This window comes from Tetrahymena thermophila, assembly GCF_000189635.1.
Source record: "Tetrahymena thermophila SB210 genomic scaffold scf_8254590, whole genome shotgun sequence".
NCBI classification, from domain to species: domain Eukaryota; phylum Ciliophora; class Oligohymenophorea; order Hymenostomatida; family Tetrahymenidae; genus Tetrahymena; species Tetrahymena thermophila.
This window is the reverse complement of record NW_002476361.1, coordinates 252,540-280,107: the sequence shown is the minus strand read 5'-3', so window position 1 is coordinate 280,107 and position 27,568 is coordinate 252,540. Positions and strand designations below refer to the sequence as shown.

At 25.5% G+C, this 27,568-nt stretch overlaps 1 protein-coding gene across 1 annotated transcript; it reads right to left on the bottom strand. All coding sequences in view use genetic code 6, as the record gives it.

Annotated features, from left to right (window-relative positions):
- TTHERM_000251239 (hypothetical protein) lies at positions 1-27,568 on the bottom strand (the record flags this gene model as incomplete). The annotated part of the gene is made up of 40 exons (XM_012798380.1): positions 1-164; positions 231-1,605; positions 1,957-2,364; positions 2,448-2,549; positions 2,605-3,079; positions 3,132-3,237; positions 3,292-3,517; positions 3,582-5,044; positions 5,136-5,831; positions 5,930-6,643; positions 6,748-6,940; positions 7,126-9,956; positions 10,044-10,761; positions 10,814-11,200; positions 11,288-11,430; positions 11,485-11,745; positions 11,804-12,138; positions 12,217-12,414; positions 12,470-12,571; positions 12,639-13,056; positions 13,108-13,412; positions 13,469-13,943; positions 14,043-14,552; positions 14,611-14,827; positions 14,949-15,765; positions 15,898-16,069; positions 16,130-16,332; positions 16,392-17,318; positions 17,598-17,932; positions 17,983-18,162; positions 18,254-18,789; positions 18,850-19,441; positions 19,508-19,873; positions 19,930-20,594; positions 20,663-21,040; positions 21,140-21,917; positions 22,006-23,413; positions 23,489-24,038; positions 25,564-26,358; positions 27,082-27,568. 40 exons carry the CDS (start codon positions 27,566-27,568, stop codon positions 1-3), a joined length of 22,011 nt encoding a protein of 7,336 aa, XP_012653834.1.

Here is a 27,568-nt window from a genome sequence, read left to right as displayed (position 1 = left end):
TCAATAGTTGAATTATCCAATCAATTATTAAGTAGAGTTAGTAAATTTTTTCACAGATTTACAAAATCCAAATTGCTTTTCTGTTTCATATCTTTTTTCTATTATTTATGAAAGACCTGCATTTACGTCCTTTAAATAGTCAACCATAAGACAGTTATCTAAATCTATTTGTAATAAATTTTTAATAAATAATTAAATTAAAAAATTGATTTATTAATAAATATTATTACTATAATTGAATGGAGTAAAAAACTTAAATGTCATCACATGATTATCTTATAAAGGTAAGTATTTTAGTTATTCAGGGTAAGGCATTACATTAGTTGCAGTCATGTATACTGTATAATTTTTACCGTCATTTAAATTATCGAAATGTAGATTTGCTTAATTGTAGTTGCTTGAGTTTGAATAAGACTTTGCTGACCAAAATTCTTTTACTGGATTATTATGTTAATCAAAGCCTAAAATTATTTGTTAAGAAAGTAAAGTAATATTTAAGTTATTTTAATCTTCCAGCACTACTGCATAAATTATTGATTCTTCCCACAATCTTACAGTAATGTTTGCTGAGTAAAAACTGACGCTTTCTATTTTTGGTTTTAGATCAGTGATTTTAGTCATTCCATTCATATACTTTCTTGAAAAGGGTTCTACTCTATATGTTTCAAATCCTTATACATAGTTTTTCATTAATCTTATGAAGGTTTCTGGGTTACTTTGAGTAATATTTTAAAGGTATTCATTGATATTAAATCCATTAGACTGAGGAGCAATAGCTATTTCAAAAGAGAATAAATCATTCTTTAACCTTTCTCCTTAATTATTAATTATTTATTTTGATGTTAATAAAGCCATATCATTTTGCTTTATTCTAAGGGCTTATGAAAGTTATTTAATTAAATCTTAAGAATTTAAATTATTAGATAGAGTTACATGGAAAATAGTTCCTGCTTATAAATAAGAAGTAGTAAAATTAGCGCTTTTTATCTTCGATATTCCCATCCCATTATTACAAACTGCATAAATTTAGTAAGATGTAGAATAATTCAATTCTTCAATTTTTATTTCTGCTGTAAAATCTGTAGCTTCAGTGAAGTATTATTTAGTATGACCTTCACCCTTTTTGATAATTATTCCTTCTGAATAATTAAAAGAGAACACCTCTTAAGCTGAAAGTGGAGGTTTGGAATTTTTATAAGTAATTAAATACTTTATTGATCCAGGCTAACTTGTAATTACATATAAAATTGCTTTATTTTATTACAGAGATGCAATTTTTATAGACAATATTTCAGGTTAAAGCTCACTTGTTTAAATTAAATTAGTGTCAATACTTTTTCCCAAATGAATTTTGTAGTAGTTTTCATGAGGAATGTTATTCATGAATTCTAATTTTGCTATTTTGTTTTTTGAGTGCTAATTGTTACTAGTAATAACCAAATACTTAACTGAAGGAAAAAGTTAATGCATAACTTTTTAATTTGACTATAAAGAAAAGTAAAATGGTATAGGCACAGTTACTTGTTCTGATAAATATTAGATTGTGAAATTATAATTTTTTTCTTGATGAGTTATCAAAATCTTAGACGGTTATACTTTAATATTCTAAATTTTAATTTAAATTAAATAATTAATACTATTCTTTAAATTAAAAATTATTTAAAATCATAAATTTTAAGTAACTTTGAATAAAAAATATTTGGTAAAAATTTTTTTTATATATGATTTAGGTTAAAAAAATATCATATTTCACAGCTTATAATTTATTATTAATATATAATCACATCATAATAATTAAAAAATTTAATAATTTATTTTAAATGATTTTTATTATTCAATTAAATTTTTTATTATTTGATGGCAATAAGTGAGTGGGAAAAAAATTTTTTATTTAAAAATTAATTAGTAATAAAATTGATTTTAATTTAAAAATTAGAGGTTATAAAATATATTTACTTTAGAATTTGTAATATCTATATTAAGATACATATTTTAGGCTGGAGGCTCTGGGACATTTATAAATGCAGTGACTATACCTCCAACAGAATTAGCTTTAAAATCTTCAATGAAAACATATTTTAGTGTTTAGTCAATAGACTAATTTTCAACAATATCAAATTTTAATATTGGGGGTAATTGGTATTAATCTCCTGATTTGAATGATGAATCTTCGATTGTTTCTATCTTATCGAAATTTATAGATTGTGCGCCAAGTTAAGCATTTTCTTTAACTAAAATTTTGAAGTTTATCTCTGATGGCAGGTCAAAGTCTTTAAACACCAAAATATTAGGTATCAAATCAAAATACAAATTGTTATATTTGGGAATTAGCTTTAATACATTTGCTGGTCTCTCAATTTCCACCTATTTTAAATAATTTGTTGAATTTATTTTTTATAAATATGTTCAATAAAGATTTTTAGTAGAAAATATTGTAATTAATTTACCTTAAACGAATATGAAAGTCCTTTAACTAATTTATTAGGTCCATTAATTTTTATATAAAGAAAATCTTTTGTGTATTTTAAGCATGTTTATTTATTAGGTTTCTATATATATTTTAATCAATAAAGAGTTAATATAAATAAAAAATATTTAATTTACTGAAGTTGCTAGAATTTCATTTGTTGATAAATCAAGTATAGATATTTTGAAATTTGAATTTTTAAACTATTTATCAGTGCAAGGATCTTTAATTGATGGATTTATAAGCGATTCTATATATAGGTAATGGAAAATATTCTCAACTTTAGTAATCTCTGACCAAGAGAGTATTATATTATTGTACAGCTTACAGTTTGTTTTAATTGTTTAACTTATTGAGCCGTAACAAGAAATATCTTAAGGTTAAAGAGAAGTATCATATTAATCTGGTAAATCTATCATTATAGCTGTAACTGTATTCTTTTTTAGTTACTAAAGAGTGTAAATTTCAAAAATGTAAGGTGATAGAACAGTTGTACTATTTATCTTAGATTCTATATTTTTAATATCAAGCTATTTAGCAATATCGCTAATCTCATAGTATAAATAATCTTCAAAAACCCAAGAAGCAACTTAATCACTTGAGTGAATAATTCTAAAATTATTTTTTAATAAGTTTGTTATTTCAATTCAAAAATTAAGATTACTTGTAAGTGTCTAAATAGAATTTTCCAGGATTATAAACATTTTAAACCATTATGTAGTTCCATTCAAATAAGCTTTAATTATAAAAGCTTCCAACGCTTGAGAGGGCTAATTATTTTAAAAAATAAATATAATTTAAAGTTTTTATGATATTTAAAATACTTATTGTAAAATCATAACTTATTGAGCAAGGCAATTAAATAAAATTTTAATATCCACTAATTTGCTTTGCTTTTAATTTTAGAATATCGTGTATTGAAAATCTATGTGTCTCATTATTTGAATAATATATATAGCATTTTAGATTATCTCCTAGGTTTTTTGAAAAATGATTAGGGAATGTTATTGATATCTCTTAAATCTGTATCATATTTTTTAAACTTGGAGTCTATTTAATTAAAATAAAATAATAGTTAAATTTATAATTGATATGAAATTTATATCGTTTTCACCTTAAAAATATAAAAAGCTGGCTCAGCTGCATTTATTGGCACATTTTACAATTTTATTTATGTATGACTGTCTTGGTTTTTTGCAAATATTAATTTTGGAAAATCAAAAATGCTTGCGAAATTTGTTCCTGTGTTTTAAGTATTTGCAAAATATTGATTTTGCAATTTGAATTAAGCTGAGAAGATATAATTACTATTTGCTATACTAGGATTAAATAAATTTAAATTTATTGTAAATTATTATGAACTTTTTATTTCTCTAAGTTAAACAGACAATATTAATAATCCTTTTATCTCCTAAAGAGTACATTATTTTGTATAAAGAGTGGATTATTCAAAGCTTGAGCAATCATATGTATCTAGCTTATTATTCATACTATATTCAATTGGTAATATTATTTCAACTATACTTTTATTCTTAATTTATACATTACAAGAAAATTAAAATGAGTAAAAAGATTTTAGCTTAATATTTTTGATGAAAGGGCTAACTTTGATAATACATTTTTTCAAAGCTGTCACATAGAAAGGAGGAGGGTTAGCAGTTTTTTATGCAATGATTTAATTTAAAATAGCATTATTATTGAAATGAGATGAAAATACAAAGCTTTATTACTTGTTAGCTTAATCGTAGCTCTTGTTAGGATTTGTTATGCCATCTACTATTATTTTGTAAACAGAATTTGGAAGTAATTAAGTATTAACCAATGCAACACTAAGTTTATTTGGAGCAGCAAATTTACAAACTGACTAGTTGAATTCATTAAAAACATCTCCTTACAATTTACATATGAGTGGTTCTGAGGTTTATTTAGGATTATCATAAAGATCTAATGGGAAATCAATAGAAATAGCTCCATCAGCTGGAATTGTATGTCCTAATTAGAACTAGAAGGTATATTAAACATTGGTTTCACCTCCAGTTTGAGAAGAAATTTCAACATTAGCACTTTAGAATAAAGAAGAAGGAGCAAAATTAGCTGAAAATTAAGTGACGTACTTGCTATCTATTTTTCTATCAATGAATGTAAACTATTATATTTAGACTAATCCTCTTATAGCATAATTTGGGTTGGGAATTCCATTAATTTAAAAAATAACTTTACTATCAGCATCTAAATTTGTTTTAGGCTAAAGATATACCATACTTGTAGCTGGGAAAACATAAATAAAGCTACAAGTAGATCCGCAATTTATAGCTGAAGTATCGTATATTAAAGTGTTAATAAAATTTTCAGGAAACTATATACCAAAGTAATCTGTAACCTTTAGGACTCTTTTTCCTAAATTAAATGTGAATTGATAGTTTGATGATGAATGAATTTAGCTATTTCCTGTCACAATAACATCACTATTTGAGGATGTTATTGGTGAATTTAAGGCACTTGTTTTATCAGGAATATATGCAACTAAATTATAAAAATATGCATCTGAGTTAAATTTAGGATTCTTGATTATTACACCTATTAATTTTTTTATTAAAATATTATTTTTTAAAAATTATTATTTATAACTTAAATATTAAAAAATATGATATAAATGAAATAAAATTACCAATTTTAACTGTAGTTAGTAAGCTAGCTGATATAGATTGGATGTTAGTAATTAATATTGATATCTGAGTGTTAGCAGGTATTTACTCATAATTAGATATTGAAATTTAAGGCATCTTTTCAGGTCCTTTTCCTAAACTTAATATACAGTTTAGTTTGCTTCCTTAAGATAGGGTTAATCCAGTTTTTATAGCACAACCAACTTCTGAGTTGTCTGAAATATTCATACCTAAATCACTTGCATAACCAGGATGTACAGTATAACCATCACCTATCCATTCAAATACAATATTAATAGTTGAGTAAACTCCTTAAGAGAGTTAACCCTAAACAGTTCTTTGGTAACCAAGAGGAATAACATGTTTTCCCGTTTTAAATTGAAATTCATAAAGCTATGGAGTTAGTTCATCTAAAGAATTGATTACCTTCAAATAGTTTACATCTAAATTTTCACCTCTTACATTAGTGAAGTTAGTGAATTAAGTTTCAGCAAGCTTTGAATTGCAATACATATCTAATTTTATTGGATAGAATGTACCTGGATATGGAGGAGCTACAAAAAGCTAATTTCCATTTTTATCGCTGATTGTTACTATTTTAGCTAAATCTCCTAATTTTTCTTTTAAAATTATTTTCACTTATGTTTAACCTTATCTTCTTGATACAGAACATAAATCTATAGAAACGGGTTTGACACCTTTTGATAAATAAACGAAATATTCAATATTTTTTTCTTGATAATTAGCAAATTAATTTTAAAAACAAAATCTTTTTAATTTTTCCTAAATATTTTACCTTATATTGTACATTTATCTAACATTTAAGTGGATGGGTATATGAACTCATCAGGTACAGTGAACACTAACTAATTGACATCACAAATTGTATTTGGTTAAATAAGCATCTATAAGCTTACTTTTTCATCTATTTGAGCCTGCCTTTAATAAAAGGATTCAGTGTAGAATCCTGCAGTATTTAGATTAGGCTATTAGTAATATGATATATCCCAAGGAATATTCGATTTAGTTACATGAGACCAGGGCTAATTATTTTTAGAATCAAAGGGATCATCACAACGAGCTATACATCCATAGAGTATGAAAGGACTAGCTGATCCAGGAGAGACCCCACTATTAGGAGGTATTTTATCATCAATAATGAATTTAAAGTAAATTCTTAAGTTGAATTTGTTAAAAGAAGAATTCCATGGTAAGAAATATTTTGTCCTAATAAGGAGTATATATTGATCATGAACTTCACAATCATATCTAAGGGGATAAGGAAGTCTTAAAGTCTCAGGTATCAAAGTTAAAGTAGCGTTACAGTAATTAAAGTCAAATTTAGAAATTTCTTTTGGTTTATCTAATCTAAAATAGTTAATTTCTTATTCAATATCCATATTCATTACATCTAATTAGGCTAAATTCATAAAATTTTCTTTGAGGAAAACTGTAACTACACGATACTTAGGGTCATAAGTTTAAGTATTCATAATCTGACCATTGATATCTAAATTATTCAAAGTATTTAATAATAATCAGAAATTTTAATAATTTTTTTTCAAATGATGAATTGAATGAAAAAAAAATTAATATAATAGAATAGAAAATTACTTATAATATAGTAATCATAGTAGTTATGTGTAATTTTGTAAGGTTAAACTATATTTCCATTATTATCAAACACTTAAAGAAGGAAATAGTTATCTGGTGAAGGGTTTCTTCTATGCCACCCATTTATCATATTATCCAGCTGTATAGAGGTATCTAATCCAGCTTTGATTAAAGCACTTGGTTTAAATAAAACCTATTATTTTGAAAAATAATATTAAAATAATTAATTTTAAAATTTAGAACTCAATAATTTTTAATCAAATTAATTTAATTTAAGGTAGAGTTAGAAAAAAATTCTTTTTTATTTTTATAAGAAAGGTTCTTTTATTAAAAATTTTATTTTTTTGTAAATTTATTTAAAATTATTTAAATAATTACCCAATTATATTCTGAAAATTCAATGCACTCTCCAACCTATGATGAGCATGTATTTTTATTTTTATGATTTGAAGGGTATTAAATTAGAATGTATTAATTAGACTATATGTCAATAGATGATTTAATAGTGAACGTGTGAGAAGCTTTAAGAGTTACAATATTAGAGTTAGCTGAGAAAGCTCCATTTATTGAATACTAGCTAACAGGTAGAGGTTCTGTTATATAATATTAATGTTCAGCATGATAAAGGATACAATTAAAGTGTGGGCTATCATCTCTACAATCTCTTCTAACACTCAATTTAATACCAGCAACTTATCCAACAATTATAGGATTTTCTACATAAGCTATCCAAAAATCAACTAATTCTGTGCTAGGAATAACTTTTTATATTGGAATTTTAATAATTACAGGAGTTCCTCTTTATGGTGCTAACAAATTTTAATTTCCTTTAAAAACATAACAAAGAATTCTTTGCTTTGATATTTTATTAAATCCAAATCTCTCTGAGCAACCTATTTAAGCTGAAATATCACTAAAACCTAATCCAAGATCAATTTTAAAAACATTTTTTAATCTATCAAATGTTTAGAATTCAATCCAAATTTCATCACCCTGAACAGCTTTATCATAATTCATTGTAAAACTAAATCTAATTGCTGTCTTTTATGCTGCACCTGTATTTAAAACTTGAACCCTGAATGTATCAGATACATCTTCTCTAGGCTTTACATAGTATTCATTATAAGTTCTCTCAAGAAGCTTGTTGTTTTAGAATGCTTCCAAATAAAAATTATATAAACCTCGATCTAAATTTAAAAGGCCTTCTTAGAAAGCAATATCAGCTCTCTAAGAGTCTATTGAAAATATATATTCAATTTATTAATTAATTGAATAATGGCTTAATAAAGGGTCATCTACATTAATATCAAAAACTAGCTTATCTCCTTCTATGCTAAACTTCGAGGTAGTCCAATCTTTGTATTTATATGGAGGTGAAGGATAAGTATCAAATGGCATGATAGATGGATCATTTCTTTTATATCTGCCCTTTAGCTAAAGTCTTGATCCGATTGCACTTATCCAACCAGCAGGAAGGTTGAACTTCAATTTGTAGTTTTAATTAATGATTAAATTATTTGATCTCAAAGTAAAAACAAAGTCTAATTTCTACCACTCTTTTGCATAAATAGGGTAACTAACTCTGTCTAATATTTCAAATTAGATCATTCCTGGATTGCTAGATAGAATTGTTACTTAGGGAACTGGCTTAGAAATGGCTATTATGTTTTGAGAATTTTATGTTCCATACATTATTACATTTTAAAGATTAACCACAGCTCCACTATTCACATTTTTAAGATATAAGTCTACATTTATATTTGTTGGAGATGTGAAGCTATCAAATCCTTTTATTATATATTGTTTGGAATTTTTCATTTGACATTCAAGAGGTCCATATTTTACTTACTTAGGGTTTGTAGAGTCAATTAAATTAAAAGTTGTGTATGTATAACAATATGGCTCGTATCCATCTAGCTCGTTAGAAAGATTAATTTCTATATATCCTCCAATAGGTACTTGATTTGGTGTAGAAATAACTAATCTGTAAAGGCAAACACTATTTATTGTTTAGTATCCTACTTTTTGAGCAAATATTTTTGGAGTAAGATCTTCCAAAGGTCTGAGCCATTACTGTTGAGGATTATGATAATATTAAGTTAATGATTTATTAGTAATATATGTAAACCAAAATCCATATTAAACTGCATAAGTATTAGATTTAAAATTAGTTCCCAAACTCATTATAGACCATGCTTATTGCTAATAGCTTAAAGGAGTTACCATAATCAAATAAATTTTATCAAATACTTCAACTTTACATCCAGATATTTAAATAGTCATTAATTGTGTTCTATCAATTGCTTTATCATTATTATTATCCCATTTTAATAGAATTCTTTAAGGCGGACCAATATTATAATTAAACTATACGCTTAAATCCATAGTGTTTTACATTACATAATCATTTATTGAATTCATTTTAAAGTTAATACTTGTCATATCAGTGTGTACTGTGTCAACATATGCATGATTAATGAACCAAAATTCATCTAAAATTTATTTTCTCATATCTTAATTGCTTATATAAACTGTTGAAATTTTGTAAGAAAGAGAAATGTGTTAGTTTTTAGGATTTTTAATCATAGGAATTTTGAAAACATATTATTTACCTGCATTCAAATCCTATCCATAAACATGATTGATCATAATATTTGCATAAAAATTACTATGCTAACCAAAATTAACTAAAGAAAATCCATTTTAAAATGGAGGTTCAATTAAATAAGAATGATCATATCCATTAATAAATTCAGGTAATCCATCTCTTTTGTATGAATTAATTATATCAAAATCTTCATAATTTAAACCCATTTTTTAGAAATAATTGCTATCTATTTCAACTAAGAAATAAGACTCTTACTTTTGACTGAGAGGTACTGAAGGGATAAAAGTAATTTCAGCAACATCATAATCTTCTGAAGTTGTAGTTAAGTGATTGATTTTAGCTTTCAAAAATCTGTTTGTTATTCTTGTAATAAATGTATCATAAGATGGTGTTGCAGTATCAAAAGGACTATAACAATACCAAATAAATTCAGATCTTTAAGGAATTTGAGGAAGAATAAATGAAGCACCTTAAATTCTCTTCTCAGTAATGTGAATTACATAAGCTCTACCATTTACTAAAATATCTCTAGGAGCTGTAAGTATATAAAAATATGTATTTCCACTAGTATCAATTTTACATTTAGAATATAAAGGTAGTGCTATTATTTTATAAATATTGTTTAGTTTAAATTATTTATTAAATTAATAAGAAAAGAGGAATTAACTATGTATGAAAAATAATTAACCTAATTTATCATAAGTGGATATTTCAGGAACAAAATAGCACATGAGCCATTGATTTGGATCTCTTTGAATATAGCCATTAGTTAGCAATGGTGGTAGCTTAATCTGTAAATAATCTGCGTTAGTCATAGGATCAACAAATGTTTTAGTTTATTTATAATTGAGTGCTACATCTAGAACAAACCTAAATCTTAACCTTTAAGTAGTGCTTATAGCACTATTAGTATAAATATTTCTTTATGCTATCTCATGATATCCAGAAATATATTTTCCTTCAATAAATCTAAAATAATTAAAAGTATAATGATCTTTACTAAACTAATTAGAAGGAACAGTAACTTATTTGAAATATTCAACCTAGCCATTTTAAGTATAGGTTGATATGGTGTAAGCAATAGTATCTTTGTCAATTTACATTTATAAAAACATTTAGTAAGGAGCAGTATCTTCCCAATTCGCTATTCCTATTAATTAAGCATTATATCTATTATTGGAAAATCCTATTTAGCAATCAGCATATCTAGAAATAAATATATTTTATTTCTGACCTTCACTTTATATGAAGCATTTATGAATAACCTTAACTCCTTATGTAAAATCAAAAACAACATTAGTTAATTGTCTTTTTACTCTTTCAGCTTTACTTATTTAATGTGTTATTCTGAATCTCATAGTTATACTCTAATTAGATGCATAATTATATTTAGGAATAACATCAATCTAAAAAAATAAAAAAAACTGTTAAACTAAATTTAAAATTAATTAAAAATACTAAATGTGATTAGCTAAGATCTATATTGATAGTAGGAAGATCTTTTATGAATTAAGACCATTGCGCATTAGATGATAATTCTATTACACCTAGATTAGTTTATCTAAACCCATCTCCTGCAAAATTCCAATATTATCCCATGTATAATTAGTAATTTATTTTTCCATTTGAATTCCAAGCATCTTTTTGATATGGATAAGGATTAACAGCATTTTTAATAGAAAAATTGATGGAATTATTAATATCTCTTTTAGGAGCAGATATGTAAGCAGATCTGGTTTTTCTATTAAACCAAAGTAATTGAAGCTGTCCAAAACCATCATAATAATTCAACGAATCTGGAGTATTATCTCCTCCAATAAAGCCATTTGTAAATATTAATCTCATCTATTAATAAAATAGTAAAAATTAACATTAAAAAAAAAAAAATTAGAAAATTAAAAAAATTTATTTCAATTTAAACAATTTTAAAACCTTTTATCCTGCGGTATTTTATTATCCCCAAGTATCAAAATACCCTACAGTTTATTTAGGCCAAGGATTAATTATGTTATCGTTATATTCAACATTTCTTTTCCCATAGACATAGCTATTAGGAGGTTTTAATTAAATTGGAGCTAATTTAAGGAGAATAATTTTAATTTATTTAAGAGAATATAAAAAATATTTACTTATTGCTGCGTTATCCCAAATTAAAGGATTCATTCCATCTACTAAAATCATTTCTTTTAAGAGAAGAAAGTACCTAGAGTAATCAAGAGAACCAGAAGTAGGTGAACTTGCTCTATATAAATTAAATTCAATATCAATAGGAGTATAACCATTAGTAGAGTCAGGTAAAAGCCAATCATCAAAAGCAAAAGTTAAAACTGATTAAGGGCTAAATTAATTTACTTCTTCTATTCTTACCATAAGACCTTAATAAGATTTGGCTATTTATAAATTTAATTATTTTTTTTATTTATGTTCATAATTAAGATAATTTTTTACTATTAATATCAAAAACTCTACACCTAGCTGAATTGATTCTATTTGGATTTTAAGCTTCTAGAACTAGTGAAATCTAGCAAGGGATGGAATTACCATGGATAGCTCCAGGAATGTTAGCTACTTTCAAAATAGGAAATTTCAATTCAAAATATATTCTAGGGTAATCAATAGTACTACCACTTTTAACTAACATTCCAATTACAAACGAAGTAAGTTAATTATGTATTTGGTTTGTGAAATAGAAATATTAAAGCCTAAGTTCATCAGTTTATTTATTTGTTGAGAAGTCATTATATTTTGTATTAGACTAATGTTCATTACATTTTATTGTTTTTCTTTTTATTAGTTTTTATCCACAAAAAAATTTCAATATAATTTATTTTTTAATTTAATAATTTTGGTAATTTAATTACATATCATCAGCAGTATCATAGACAAACATATGGCCATTTCTATTTTCATTCGTTTATTTCCATAAACCAATATGGGAATTTGTTCTTCTAGTTGAAATTATAAATTCTAACTTTGAACCTTGATTATATACTCTGTAAGGTGGCTATTAAACTATAAACCCAGCACCTATCCAAGATCTGCCTCTAACTTCAATTTCTCTTTAATTATTTTTATTTCATTTTTTAATTTTTAAAAAAAATTAAAAGTTTATACTGATATCTTTATAGAAGACTTGTGTCATATTCTCTCACTCTAACATCTAATAAGAAATTACAGTCAAATCCTGGTTCTACACACAATTCATTTGTATAAAAGCTTAAATTAATTAATTAATTAAAATTAATACATAAAATATAAAATCAAGAAAATTAAATATTTTTACTCTATTCTTTCAAGATATACTTTAGGTGACATAATTTTAGCATAAAATCTTTATTCATATCTTCTATCTATAAAAACCTTTGGTTTAAAACCATAAAAATGGGACATAGAATTGGTAATTCTTATATATCCTTTATCATACTCTGAGAAATCGAAGTTAGATTGAGTAAATGAATCTTATATTTATACTTAATAATCACTATCAGATTTATAGTTGTAATAAAATTTGACGATGTATTGAACTGATCTATTTGTAGCTCCAGAAGGGTTTATCATAGAGAAATAAACATTCAAATAATTGTTTGTTTGTATTTAAGTGAATAAATTGTGTACAACTATTATCCAATAATCAATATTTCTATTATCTACGTAACACCATAACACATGTTAAAATTCTTTTTCAATTCTTGCTGTACATGCTAATAAAAATATTTGTTTAAAATTTTTTAAAAGTAAAATATTAAATTTACCTGGTGTAATTCCAGTAACTTGTGATCTTAATAAATAGATTTCTACTCTTCCTCCATCTCTTGTTTCTCTCCATAAAAATCCCCTTAAACCTATTTAGATTGCTATTATTGATTGATCTGAAGATTTGTTATAAGAATAGAAGAAATGATCTATTATAAAATTTGAAGTTTTTATAGGTTAAAACAAATTATTTGCTATTAAGGCTGATGACTATTGTTATTTTAGCTCTGTTGATTGATAAACAAATACATAATACTAATAATCAGTAGTTTTTTGAGATTTCCATTACTCGAAGTATAAATTCCTTAAAAATTAATAAAATTTCTTATAAAAATTATTAAAATACACAAATTATTTTACTTGCCAGCTCCGATTACAGCATTTGTTGCTGTAGAGGTTATTCTTCTACATATCAATACCTTTGTATGTTAATTGTAAACTTTAGTATAGTTAGGATCCCAAAGACCTTTATCTTCACAAAGTTCGGTTGTCATAAGTGGACCAATTTCAGAATGTCTTACATAAACATATGGAGTGTTTAAATTTTTTATGTTAGAAATTTGTAAGTCATAGTACCCTAGAAATAATTCAGTAGTTGTTCTATCTTAGTAAAATACAGGGGGATCGTATTGCAAATTTAAATCAGAAGTAGAAGTATTTGGAATTGGAGTAAATTAGTATTCAGATTTTACTCTTGAATTAAATTATTCACCATTTTTACCATACCATTCATAAAGAGATGGACGAATTATCTTGAACTTTAATTTTCTTGATCTAGGTGCAGCAGCTTAAGGTTCAATTATAATTTCTGGGACAGAGCACCTCACAGTTGACCCTAATTGTAAATTAAATATTAACAAAGAAAAATAATATACTAATAAAATAAATTAGAGAAGTGGAAAAAAAAAAATTAAATAAATTTTGTATGTAATACCTTTAGGTGCTGAAAAATAAAAAAGAACAACTGGATCATAAATCCTCCCAACCACAGTTCTTCTATTTCTTTTTACACATATTTGTGGGCTTAAAACTAATGTATTCACTCCACACGCACAGTTAATTTCTTATAGATCATATTATGTACCATAAATTGGGTTATCAAGCCAATCTTAGCCACTCAATTCCATAATAAGTATTCTATTAACATTAATATCTAAACCTATAGACTCATATATAGAAGTAATGGTGAAGTCTACTTCTGTAATTGAGTTATAAGATAATGATAATAGATTTACAGCTAAATTAGTTCCTATGTTAAAATTATTTACCCATTCGTCATTTTAACACATGAATTCCCAACCTCTATGAGCACATCCTCCTGCATACCTCTCATAGAGTACATTCTCATATAGTTTCATATGAACCCACCAATAATTTCTATCCAAAGGAATTTAAACTCCTTAAAATGTTATTCTAAATTTAAGAATTTAGTTTGTATTCCAACCTATTTTATTTATTGTATAATAAATCAAAAAGTAAATTAACAATCCAAACAATTTTACCATTTTATAAGCAACTCCTATTTTAATCAAAACACATAGTCCATCTATGTATCCCTTTCCATCTAAAATCTGCCCAATCAGTACAGGGATTTAATAAATCATTGATATACCATTAAACTGTAATTGTCTTACTCATAACATAATCTTATAAACCAAACATAACCAACTCAATACATTAATTATATGTACAATCATTATTATTTAAATGAAATCCTATCTATTTTGTATTATTTAATAAAAAGTATGAAACATTTCAAAAGTATTTTTTGAAAAGCTGTAATTTTATTTAAAAATATAATTAGTTTTAAATTGAATCTATATATCTTATGATTTTTTACATTTGTGTTAACTTAAGCTTAAGCAAGAAGGACAGTATCAGGACCTTAATAGTTAAAATCAAGTACTACAAAATTATGATTTATATTCCAGCAAAAGTAAAAGTTATAAGGATTAACCCATTTTCTTGAGTTCATATGCCCATTTTTGCCGTCTCCATAAGCTTCATTATTTGCATATAAATTCATCACAAAAGGAGAATAGTCAGGGACATTATATACATTCAACACATATTGCATAATATGATGTCTAAATAAAATTCTTACATATTCGTTAGTAACAATAGTGTCCCAATTAGTTATTTTAAATATAAATGCTAAAGGTGAAGAATTATTTGGATTAGGTAAAACTTAGCATTAAGGTTCTTCTCCTAGTTTTCTTCTATCTGACATTCTCAAACCCTCTACAACATAGCACTCTGAAGGAATTCCAAAATTGGGAGTATTCAAGAATGAATCATAATTAAAAGTTAAAACAGAATCATAGTACGGATTATTAAATGCATTATTATGTACATCAAATAATCTTACGGCAAGAGTTGTCCAAGTATCTTCGTTAAACTTCCAAATTTTGAAATCATAGTCATTATTAAAATCGTTAGCATTTATTGTGTATTTATCTGCTACAAATTCATTAGTGCTTGTTGATGTATTATCACATTCTTTAAATGTAGCTCCGTATCTTTATTCGCAAATTCTATTAGTTTAAGTCTCAAATCTAATATGAAGTCTTAGATTACTAGCCTTTAAGTCACCACATTAATAGTATGTTATAATATTTTGATTATAGTGCTTGCACTTAAAATATCCTATATTAATGCTATTTCAAAAATATTTATTATATTTAGAAAAATAAATTAATGATCAAATGTTTTAAACTTAATAAAACTAAAATATAAATTAATTATTCTTCATAGATATTTTAATTAAATCAAAGAATTGAAGTAATTACTCATTCACTTTTCCATCACTAAAATCATAATACAAATAGGCTTTTTTAACATATTCATTTTATCCAGGAATGGCTGCCCACTCATATTTTTCATAAATAAACATATCTTTTACATGAATTTAAGGATCAACTTAGCACACTTCTACATAATTTGAATCAAAAGAGCTTTTTTCTGTTCAAAAATATAATATTAAAATTTGATAAATTTAAATAAAAATATTTAATATTTTACTTTATAAAACTATTTCAACAAATACTGTGCTTTATGTCCCTGGTTAGCAAGTGTTTTAAAAATGAAGAATATTTTTATCCATAAAAGCAGGTTTTTCTGGCTTAACAAAAACTGTACCTTAATAGTCACAATTATTTTATGTATTATCACATTCTTTACAACTGTTTGGTGTAATGCAGACACCATTCCAAGGACCCCACCAGCTATTTATTTTTAAAACAGTGAATTACTTTTTTTATTATGAGAAAATAATTAAATTTACGCATCAAAAATTAAAGAACCCATAAAATAGTTTCCATAAGGTTAATTAAAAGTTGCTTTACCACCCCAAGCTTCAACTGTTATCTTAAACACATTTGTAATACCATTAAATAACAATCCAAAAATTTCATTAGTACCAACTTGATAATTAAAATCAAAAACATGTACACGATGAGAAATACCAAATCCTGTATTATCACCTTTTTCATAAATACACCTAACATCATTTCTTTTACCACCAGATATACCTCTAGAACAAGGATATTAAGCGCCGTTATCTAAACCCATAAAAAAGCTTGGATTATAAAGATCTCTATTATCATAATCCCTTGGTCTAAAATTAAAAGTAATACCTAAAATATCTGGTCTTGCAAATCTAAACCAAAACCAATACCCAGTAAGATGATTTGCTATTTAAGTAGAACTATCTGCTAAGTCACCATCCTCAATACCTCTGTGTGGGCATTTAATACCTCCATTTGTATTATACATAATAGGGAAAGGGTCTGTATAGCCATAATATGTTTATCCTCCAAATTACGAAATCTCATAAAGCCACTTGTATTAGTATTAATCTCCTTAATAACTAAAACCTTCGTTGGTTATATCATTAGTATCATGAGATGTAATAAAAATAAACATTAAACCATTAACTGCTATTTATGTTTAGAAATAAAGTCTTATCTTATTTTTTTTTTAATCATTTTCACACTTAACTCTATCATTATTGACCCAACATATTAATTTATCTTAAACATAATCTTTTATTTCTAAAGGAGTTGGGATTATAACATCACTTCCATAATAAAAATCAAAAGTATGATAATTTTATGTTCCTTTTAAGCTACTTAAAGCTGTTGGTGAATATATGTCCATTTTAATAGGAGCCCTTTAAGTTTTAAAGCAAGGTACAAATTCATCTAAATACCTTAAAATTTAGTTATATTAAAATTAAATTTTAAATAATTTTTTAAGTCATTTGTATTAATTTTTCATGATTTTATTTTATAATACTCTAAATCCTCATTAATTAAGAGCCGCATAAATTGAGGGCCAAAAAATTTTTTCTAGAATTATGAATTAATAAGTTAGATCTTAAAGTAAATAATTATGCTTTATATAATAGAAGATTTAAAGTAAATTTTAAATTTTTTATCAGTTTTTTTAAGACTACTATCAATTATGTTTTAAAAATAGAATTCTTTACCTGTGATATTCATAATCGAATTCTATTGTTGATTCACTTTACCAATTAACATCCCAAGTTTAGCTTGGCACTACAGCAAAGTTTTATCCTGCTCTCATTGTTGCGCTGTTGGTAAAGCATGAATATTTTTCTGTTGTAGGATCTAAAGTTATAGGAGGGTCACTACGCCAAGGGCTTGGCTGCATAGAGGGAAGTCTTGACCATTAATAGAACTTTACACTAAATGAACTAAAACTAGGATTAAGTACTTGATTTGATGGAACCTAGAATGCCTCCATATGAGATTCTATGAGTAGAGTTTATCTAGAATTTTAATCTCCATTTACATAACTATCCTATAATTATATTAAAATTTATATCCTAAAAAATAAGCTAATTTTAATACTTTTTGAGCTATATCAATCCAAGCTTAAATTTGACCTGAATTATTAACAAACCAGCATTTAGTCACTTCTATATTAGAACCAGGGCTTTCTAAGCACATATCACCTACTAATGCCCATCCAATATTAATAGGGAATGTTATAACTACTCTTTCCGTGTAATACCAATAAGGAGCAGTAACCTTTTTTTAAAGTAATTAATTTTTTATTTATTATATTTATAGTGTTAAAAAATAAAAATTCTTATTAAATATAATCTTAAAAATAATTTACCTCCATAATAAAATCCATTTTTTCATTTGCGAAATGGTAATCTATATTTTTAAATCTAAGATCAAAATAAACAGTTTCAACTCTATTAGGTTGTAGATCTGGGTATAAATCTTAGTATATTACTTTTTCACTCCAAAGTTCTTTAACATAACAAGCATAACCTACTATTTACCTCTTAATATCATTTTATTCTCTATAGAAACTTGTTAACCACTTATTTCCTGTTGTTTAAATTTATATAGGAGCTACTAAATCTTAAGTAGTATGAGGCCATGCTATAAAAGCTCTTAGATTTGGCAAAGTAGCACAGTTATGAGGAGGATTTCCTGTAATAATGTAAGCACAATTTTTTTTGTGAAGATATTCATCATCTCTTAACTCGAAATTAAATCTTAAAATATAAGCATCCTCATTTTTACCCACCAAATTCTAGCTATTTCTCACTCTAAATTTAAAATCTGTAAGGGTATTGCAAACAGTTTATGTAGTAGAACCAACATTAAAATCACCATTAACCAAAGAAATTATCTATGGACCTATCGGTTTTTATATTTTTTAAAAAGCTTTTTAAATAAAATTTAGGAATAAAAATTTACTCCAAAAATGGATATAAAAAGCATTCTCAACAAAGTCATAAAGAATTTTCTCATTGGCATTTTTGTAATTTCTTTGAACATACACTTATGCTGGGATTGAATAATGATTGACAGTAACATCAGGATTTTAAATGTTAAAAGCAACTTTCATTCTGTCATTATCTCCAATATCTTTTAAAATACCTGAAGATTTAAAGTTGCTGCAAAGGAACTTAATAGGAAGTCCTTTAATCTAAAAACCTCTCGAAATTCTGCATTCCATAGTAGGGTTTGGATATGTTGGAGACATATCAATTATATCATTTACGACTATATCTTGATTATTTAAAGACAAACCTCCATCATCTGCAAACAAGTTATCTTGCAAATCTATAGAAGCTGTTGGAATTTCTATCACTAAAGTATCATCATTTCTTATAGTTTATCCAGGTTGAAATTCTATAATAAATAAATTCATCTCATTCTTTAATGTTACGTAACTTGTAAATTTTAAATATGCAAATGACTACCCATAGACTTGGTAATATAAATGCTAATGAAGAGTGTAATCACTATCACCTTTTGGTTCTTAAATTGACATAGAAACATCAATCTTTTTAGAAAAAGAATAAATTTTTATTTATTATTTTTCAATATAAAGTAAAAAAAAATATTATACTTTGTAAGGTAAACCTGAATTTGGAAAAGTTAGTCCTTCATCCTAGCCATCTCCATCAATTGTGGTTAAAGTAAATAAATAATCTACATTTGACAGTAAATCACTATTAGGAATCATCTAAAAGAGATAGTATATTTAATTATATCCTTAATTTTATAATGTAATTAGCTCGATTTTACAACCGTAATTTTCTTTAGTATTAGCAACTTGAATATTGCAGACATACTAACTTGTAGGGAAATACTAAAAAGAATTTCCAATATAATCATTAAAGGATAATTAAGAATACTGATAAAACATCAATCTAATTCTACCTCTATTTGCAAATATGTTGTATCCAATTTTAAATTTAAAAGTTAAAGGCGTCTTTATTATAAATAATATAAATATCAGTAAATGAATAGAAAAATTAAGAAAGTTACCCTATTTGCATTTCTTAATGTTTTGGTTTCAATATGTAAAAGATCAATATCTTCAATTTGTTTTGTTTAAAAGTTGTCAATAGTAAATCCACTTTTTGAAAGTGTTAAACTCTTATCAATAATTCTGCCTTTATTAAAAATATTATCATATTCATGGCTCCCATAAGTTATAACATCTAATTCTCCTATATACCCTGCATTCCCGTCGTTAGGTAAATCAATTACTCCTTAAATTTTAATATTAGTTAGAGGATTTATATCACTGAATCCATAGATAACCCATGTATTCTAATCTTGAACTAAGCACCCAACATTACCAAATGGGCCTACTTTTGATTATAATCCAGATCCAACAGTTATGGAGCTCCTGCAGTGTGATTAAATAGAAGCTATCCTTGATGGAAATCTAATCTATATTGCCCCATAGTAAGGAATAAAGTTAGAATTTGTGAAATTAAAATTGACTTCAACTCTTGTTCTTCCCTTAACTAACTTATTTGGAGAATCTAGTTAAGTCAATCCATAATTTCTAATAGTACCAACTAATTGTAGCCATTATTAAGGAGTAACTTAATGAATAACATATCCTCTGAAGAACCTTCCTTACCAAACATAAGATTAATAAGTGGTAGTTATCTAAGGTACACTTTAAGGTAAAACTTAAACTAATATTTATTATATTATTTGTTTATAACATTTAAAAATAAATTTATATTTATTTAAATTAGATTACTTAAAACATCATTGCTAGCATACATTACATTAGCAACTAGATTGGTATTTATGTGCATAACTACCCAATTGATTTATGGGAAAGTTAAACACCAGTCGTAGAATGTTAGGCAAGTAGCCATTTTCCAATCAGGTTTTAGAGTATCTGGGAAATTATTTGGTAATTCTACGATATAGAAATCTCCTGAAGCAAACGGAGAAATATCATACCATACTTAATTTACCATAGATTTTAATTTACTATTTACTTAAGATCCAGTTTCCCAAACCTGATTAACTTTTTAAGAACTAAAAGGATGAGTGGCATCATGGAGAGTTGGATCATCCCTAATATCCATAAAAACATTATATGTATCATAATGAATGTATTTCAAATCCCCTATTTATTATATATATATTAATTTTATTTTAGTATACTACTTAATCCATTTATTATTATTATGAATGCGTAAATCATAAATTTAAAATATTAATTTACCTGTCAATGGATTTTATTCAAAAATATTAATAGATATATTAGCATCCATAACTTAAAGAGTAGGTTAGCTAGGATAATTGAAGTTTGGTGGATTGAAAACTTTAGCTATCCACATTTAAATCTCAGTTCCAGCAGGTAGTGAGGGAAAATTTATAATTTCTACAACAGCTGGATTGCCTCTTCTCTAACTTTTTATAAGACGGCATCTATTATCATTAATATCTCCTATATCTCCAGCTGTTACACCTTACTTGATAAATCTACAACCTACTTCATCACCACTTTATTAGTAACCTCCCAAATCCAAATCAAACAAAGGATTACCCATAGGGTCTAAAGTAGGAAATTCTATATGAATTCTACCTCCAGAGCTGTGTTTTTAAACTGGCAAAGTAGTTTTAAAGTTTACATAAAACATGTTAGCTCTCTTTTAATTTCTTATTACACTCTCTATATATATGAATTATAATTTAGCTGCTTTTATAAATATCCATCTAGTAGCTTAGTTTGTAAAGCCATTAATGTCCAATAGTTAAAAATGAATAGGATAGAAGCCTTCAGTTTTAGGATGAACTAACCCATCTAAAGGAGAAACATATTCAGTAGATATTGATAATCTATAAGCAGAAGAAGCTTATAATGCATTAGAAGTAATATCTACTAAAACGTAAAGAGGATTAATTGAATAAACACATTCAAACCTCACTTCATTCACTAAGCAAATCAGAGAGTCTGTTCCATAATTTCTTGGGGTAGAGAAGCTAGCATCGAACTTAATCTATCATGAATAAAATATTTAGAAAAACGAAATGAAAATAAAATATTAAAATTTATGAAATTATGTTCCTTAAATAATATATTTTTACCTTAATATATTTAATATTTGTAATTATATTTGGTGTGAAATCAAAAATTACTGGTCCTATATAACCTTTTTCTCTTTTTTCTGATCTTACAGCTTCATCTAATACTTTAAATTTTACTTCTGAGTCCACATTATTTGTAGAAATATTTGGTGTATTAGATGAGATTGAATAGGTACTATCAATCAGCTTTTCATTTTTAGGCCCATAAAAAGTTTCAATATCTACAGATGGGTTTATTGTTGCAGAACCATCAATAAGAAGTCGAATGTGAATTTCTATTGGTACATTTTGTAAAACCTATTCAAAATGAGAAATTTCAATTATACTTGTACTTACTGCTTTGCACTAAATAGGTGTCTTGTCGTAAGGTACTAAGCCACTGACGATTCTACAAAAATTAATATGGCGATCAGTTTGAGTTTAAGTTTAAATATTTCTAAAACTAAATCGTATCAGAGAGTTTCTAGGCATGGAAGTTCTTGTATTGAATTTTATATAGAATTCATGCTCTTCATTTTTTCTGATCAAGCCGTTTATAGAATTAATGACATGATTAGGGTTGCAGATATCGAATATTTTATTTAATATATCTGCTGAGCCTACTTTTACATTAAACGTATGCTTATTCACAACTACACCATTTTTCATGGCTCTGACCTTAAAAATGAATTAATCTGCATAATTTGGATTTTAAAATACTCCTAAAATATTTGTAATTATTTGCTAATTAAGAGGAGTATTAGGATAAATTACAATCCAATGGACTGGCTTTTAAAATTTAATACACTAATTACCATCACAGTTAGTGGATTGAATTATTCCTCTACCTATATCATAATAACCTACTAAATCTATTTCATAAATTAAATATTAAGGGTCATAAACAGCTGCGCTCCATTAGAATCTTAGATCTGTTTGTTGATTAACAATAGGTGGTATAAGCGTGGTGGCTATGTTAGGGTTAAATGAATAATTTATAAAAGACTATTCTAATATTTCTACAGATATTTATTTATAGTATAACTCAACTTCAGGATTAATCATACCTGGTGTTTCCTCCATTAATGAAAACCTTAGGGTTCCTTTTGAGCCAGTTGGTACATTTGCTATTAGGATTTAAGGAATTTCTAAAATTATCCAATTACCTTTTTAAATTTTTAGAGTTTCAAATCCATAAGCTTGAATGAAAGGATCTCTAAAACTCTATTGGTATAAATCACATTTCGAGAAAGGATTTGCAACTGTTGTGCTTCCATATAAATAACAAGGAAAGTCTTCAATAATCGCATAGTTATTCTCATAAGGTTATCCTATTTACCATACATTTATAATATCTTTTATAAATGTAACTCTAAATAAGTAATTTCTATCTCCGTAAGGTAAAGTTATTTGTTACTTCATTTCAAAACTAATAAAAGTTAAAAATAAAATATTTTTTATTTTGAAATTTTAAAATGATAAATAAATATATAAAAAATGTTACCGCATATGAGTATATTCATTTTTTTCTCTTATGAGGACATTATATTTGAAGTCGATATCAGGTATTTCAAAAGAATCTGGAACCCATTCTTAGTAATACACCTCAGTAGGTTCAGAAGCTGGTAAATCATTATCATAGAAATGGTAGTGAAATAGATATCTTTTTACAAGAGGATCTAACAAAATTCCATCATTATAGCCTGGTTTGGATCCTTCTGTTGTAACAGTAATGGGTATCTCACTTTCTTGAAAATCATAATTTTCAGGAGTATAAATAGTTATTTTTGTGCGATCTGCATATGTTTTGTCATTAAAATCACAGCTAGAAGCTAAAATATTTCCATAGAAATAGCATTTAATTATTCCATAGTCTGTAGATGGTTTAGGTATTTTTGGAAAAATATCAATTACAACCTTTCCAACAGATTTGTAATTTGTAGCTGGAAGATTATGCTTTAAAAAAAAGGTTGATTCTAAAGGGCCTGCTTTTCCTGCCTGTAATTTGATTTAATTTCTTACAGCACTAGCAGTAAACCTTTTGAGACTCCCAACTATTATAATTAAAATAAATGAAGTCCTGTAATAATTTAATCGAAAAAGAGTAGTAGTAGTTTTTTAAAATTAATAATAAAGCCTAAAATTATTGTAAAAATAATATTTTAATACCGTAACTATTCAATATTTTTCTCCTCGCCATTCGCCATTTTAATGGCGAATGGCGAATATAAAAAAAAAAAAAGGTAAGTGAAAATGATCAAAATTAAATGGCGAATATTGAATAATGTAAAAATACAATAGATATCATTACATAAATTATGTTATTTTATATTAAACTACTTTGTTTCCAAATTTAATAAGATGAATTTATTTATTGAAAATGTTATCTTTGAAAGTTTTTATTTTATTCTTACATTAAGAATCAACTTTATTTTCATTCTCTTCTTCTTCCATCATCATTGTACTTTAATAAGGAATATCAACAATTGGTTTTATTGGCTATTAATCATTGGTTTTTATATTTTTATGAGGTTATTCTTCAAGTATCTCATCATTATCTTCAATATCACTAAATGTAATACTGTATTCTTCTTTTTCTTCCAATAATTCTAAATTTTCTTGAAACTCTTGATTGATAATTGTTTCTACTTCATTATCATCTTAAGTAAGTTTTATTTTACTGATTACTCCCTTTACCTTTTATGCTATTTCTTAATTATTTTCATATGTAAAATGTTAATCAATTGAATCTAATTAACTCTAAATAACTTCTCTTTCATCATTATAATCATTATAGTTATTTTAGTCATTTAGTACCTCATTCAAATATTCACCAATATCTTATTTACTTCTCAGCTTTTGATTTACTATATGATCTTCGGTGCCATCTAAAGCCTCAGAAATCCCACAAACTTTAAAAGATTTTTAAACCAAACAGTGATCAATCTTTTCAAAGCTTGATATGATCCATTACTATAGTTCTTCTTGAGTTGGAGGCTATATATATCCCTTTTTTGATTGATTTTCTTATTTGCATTATGGGTTTTATGATAATTTATTATAAGGGGTGGGAAAGAAATTAATAAATATTTAGAAGGAACCCATAAAATAAGTAATTTTAGAACTATTCATTAATTCGCCACTTTCGCCGGCGTTATTCAAGTAATTTATGATAATTTGAAATATTATTGAATGATTCGCCAATATTCACCATTCGCCATCCTCCATTCGCCATGAATAGTTACGGTACATTTTTAAAAATCAAAATTAATGAATTTATAATATAAATTAATAGACTTTATCATAACCCCTAAAAATATTCAATTTAAATGAATTAATCTAATTAATCCTTATTAATCTCTAAAATTAAATTTTAACCACAAGCTAAAAAATTCTTTATAAATAGAGTTTTCAATAAATGGTGAGAAATTAAATTGTTTGACAAGTTATTATGTAAACAATCATTATTCAAATTGAAATTAATTAGAAAAATTAAGATTAGATGATAAATTAATCTAATATTTCTATCAAGTTTAGAAAGGTTAATAAGAAATTAATTATTATTAGAAAAAATTTTACAAGTAGAGTTTGTGAGAGCTGTAACTGTTGACTAATCAACAATTTTCTATCTTAAATTAAGTGTTTGTACAATAATAGGGAAATTTCCTTCTGATTTTGGAGACTAAGCAATTATTTTGACTACTATTTATTGAGTGAAATCAATCTCTTTAAAGTTTTGTATTTTATAGCTATTATCATTTGAATTTAAGAAACAATTTGGAAATTTTCCAGAATATCTGGAAAATCCTTTAACAATAGTACAATTAAGAGCCCATAATTTCCATTATTAGCCAAATATAATTTGAAGAGTACCACCTTCTCCTAATTTATTTGTTGGATTAATTTAGAAAGTGAGAGTACTATTTGAAAACTTGAAGTTGTTCTCTTAAATTAGATTAGCTTTCATATTTCCTACATTTAACAAAATATCCAATTTAGGATTAAAGATTATTCTTTCAAAGATTAAACCATTAGATTGTTATAAAAGTTCAATTTAGAAATTCTTTAAGTCTCCAATACTATTAGGATTTATCATGTTAATTATTCTAATTTATAGACTTCCTTTAAGTTATTTTGCAATATTTTAGCACTCAATCATTCTTTAATTGAAGAGGATAATAGTCTATGGTTTTGTTTGACTACCCTAGATATCACATAAAGCAGATTTAGTCTTAAATCCCTCAGGAAATGTTATTCTGATGCTAAATAAATTATTTTCATAAATACCTAATAATTTAAAATCAAAGATCCAAGAACTTCCTTCATTGACTTAAAGAGAACTTTTATACTAAACATCTGCAAAAGGCATAAGAGCTTATTTTATAATATATTTTTTTAATATTTAAAATATTTATTAAAATAATTTGCTGGATTTAAACTTTAAATTATTAAAAATCGAGATTGTAAGTAATTAATTCAAATTTAAGTTAAGACAGTAAAATTGTTAAAAAAAATTTTAACATAATTAAGTGCTGATTTAATAATAATTTCTAATCTAAAAAATATTAAGAAAATAATTCCATATTTTTTATCTTTTTAATATTTATTAGGCAATTAAAATTAAACAATTTACAAATTATTTATGCATTTAATCTGTAAAGATTGTTTAAAAATTGGTGCGCTATCACCATTTAATAATAATAATTTATTTGAAGACTTTATTATATTACTATAGTTTTAATTTTTTATATTTAAATGATTTTAAGATAAGTTCATATTATTTGAAGTTAAAATGGTCTTATATTTTGGAAGTCACCTAAAAGCAATAAAATGATTTTAACATTAAAAAATATATTTAATGAAATAAAATTAAATTTGCAATATTTACTAAATATTTCCATTCATTTAATTTTTTTTAACCATTTATTTTTATTGATAATCAAAATATCTTTACAGTAAATACTATGATCAAATTTTATTATTTTTATAGTTTTAATCAAAATTTGCATGCAAATAAATGTAAGTCACAATTAAAAAAAATTGGGCATAACCTGTTAAAAGTATAGGAATAAAAAACAAAAGGTTAATAATTATTACCTGGTTATCTGCCAAAGTATACTTTTCCAAAGGAGTCATTACACTCTGTTGGATAGTCATTATATAGAATACAGAGCTTGAAAAAGGAAGTACCAGGCACATTATTTGGATTTAAGATAGGACCTATAGCTATGCTTTACTCCCCTGAAATTATACTTTTTACATTGATGTAAACTTGACGCTCTTTATTATACTCACAAGGTACAGTTTAATGCTCAGTCGTATCTACTTTGTAATAACACTCAATATATTGAGGAAAATACTGTAATTCTATTTAATGAGGGAAAGAAACTATTATGTTAGCATTTCCATCAACTATACTTTTTCCATAAAAAAATTTGAGTTAATAGAATGTAGCCTATCCATATTCTGTATTAGTATTCTTTATGAATATAGGCTCTATTGTAATGCTCTCTTATGCTATAACTATGGAGATATCTTCAAGAATCTTACATATAGTAAGAAAGAGTAAAATGAATTATCTCAT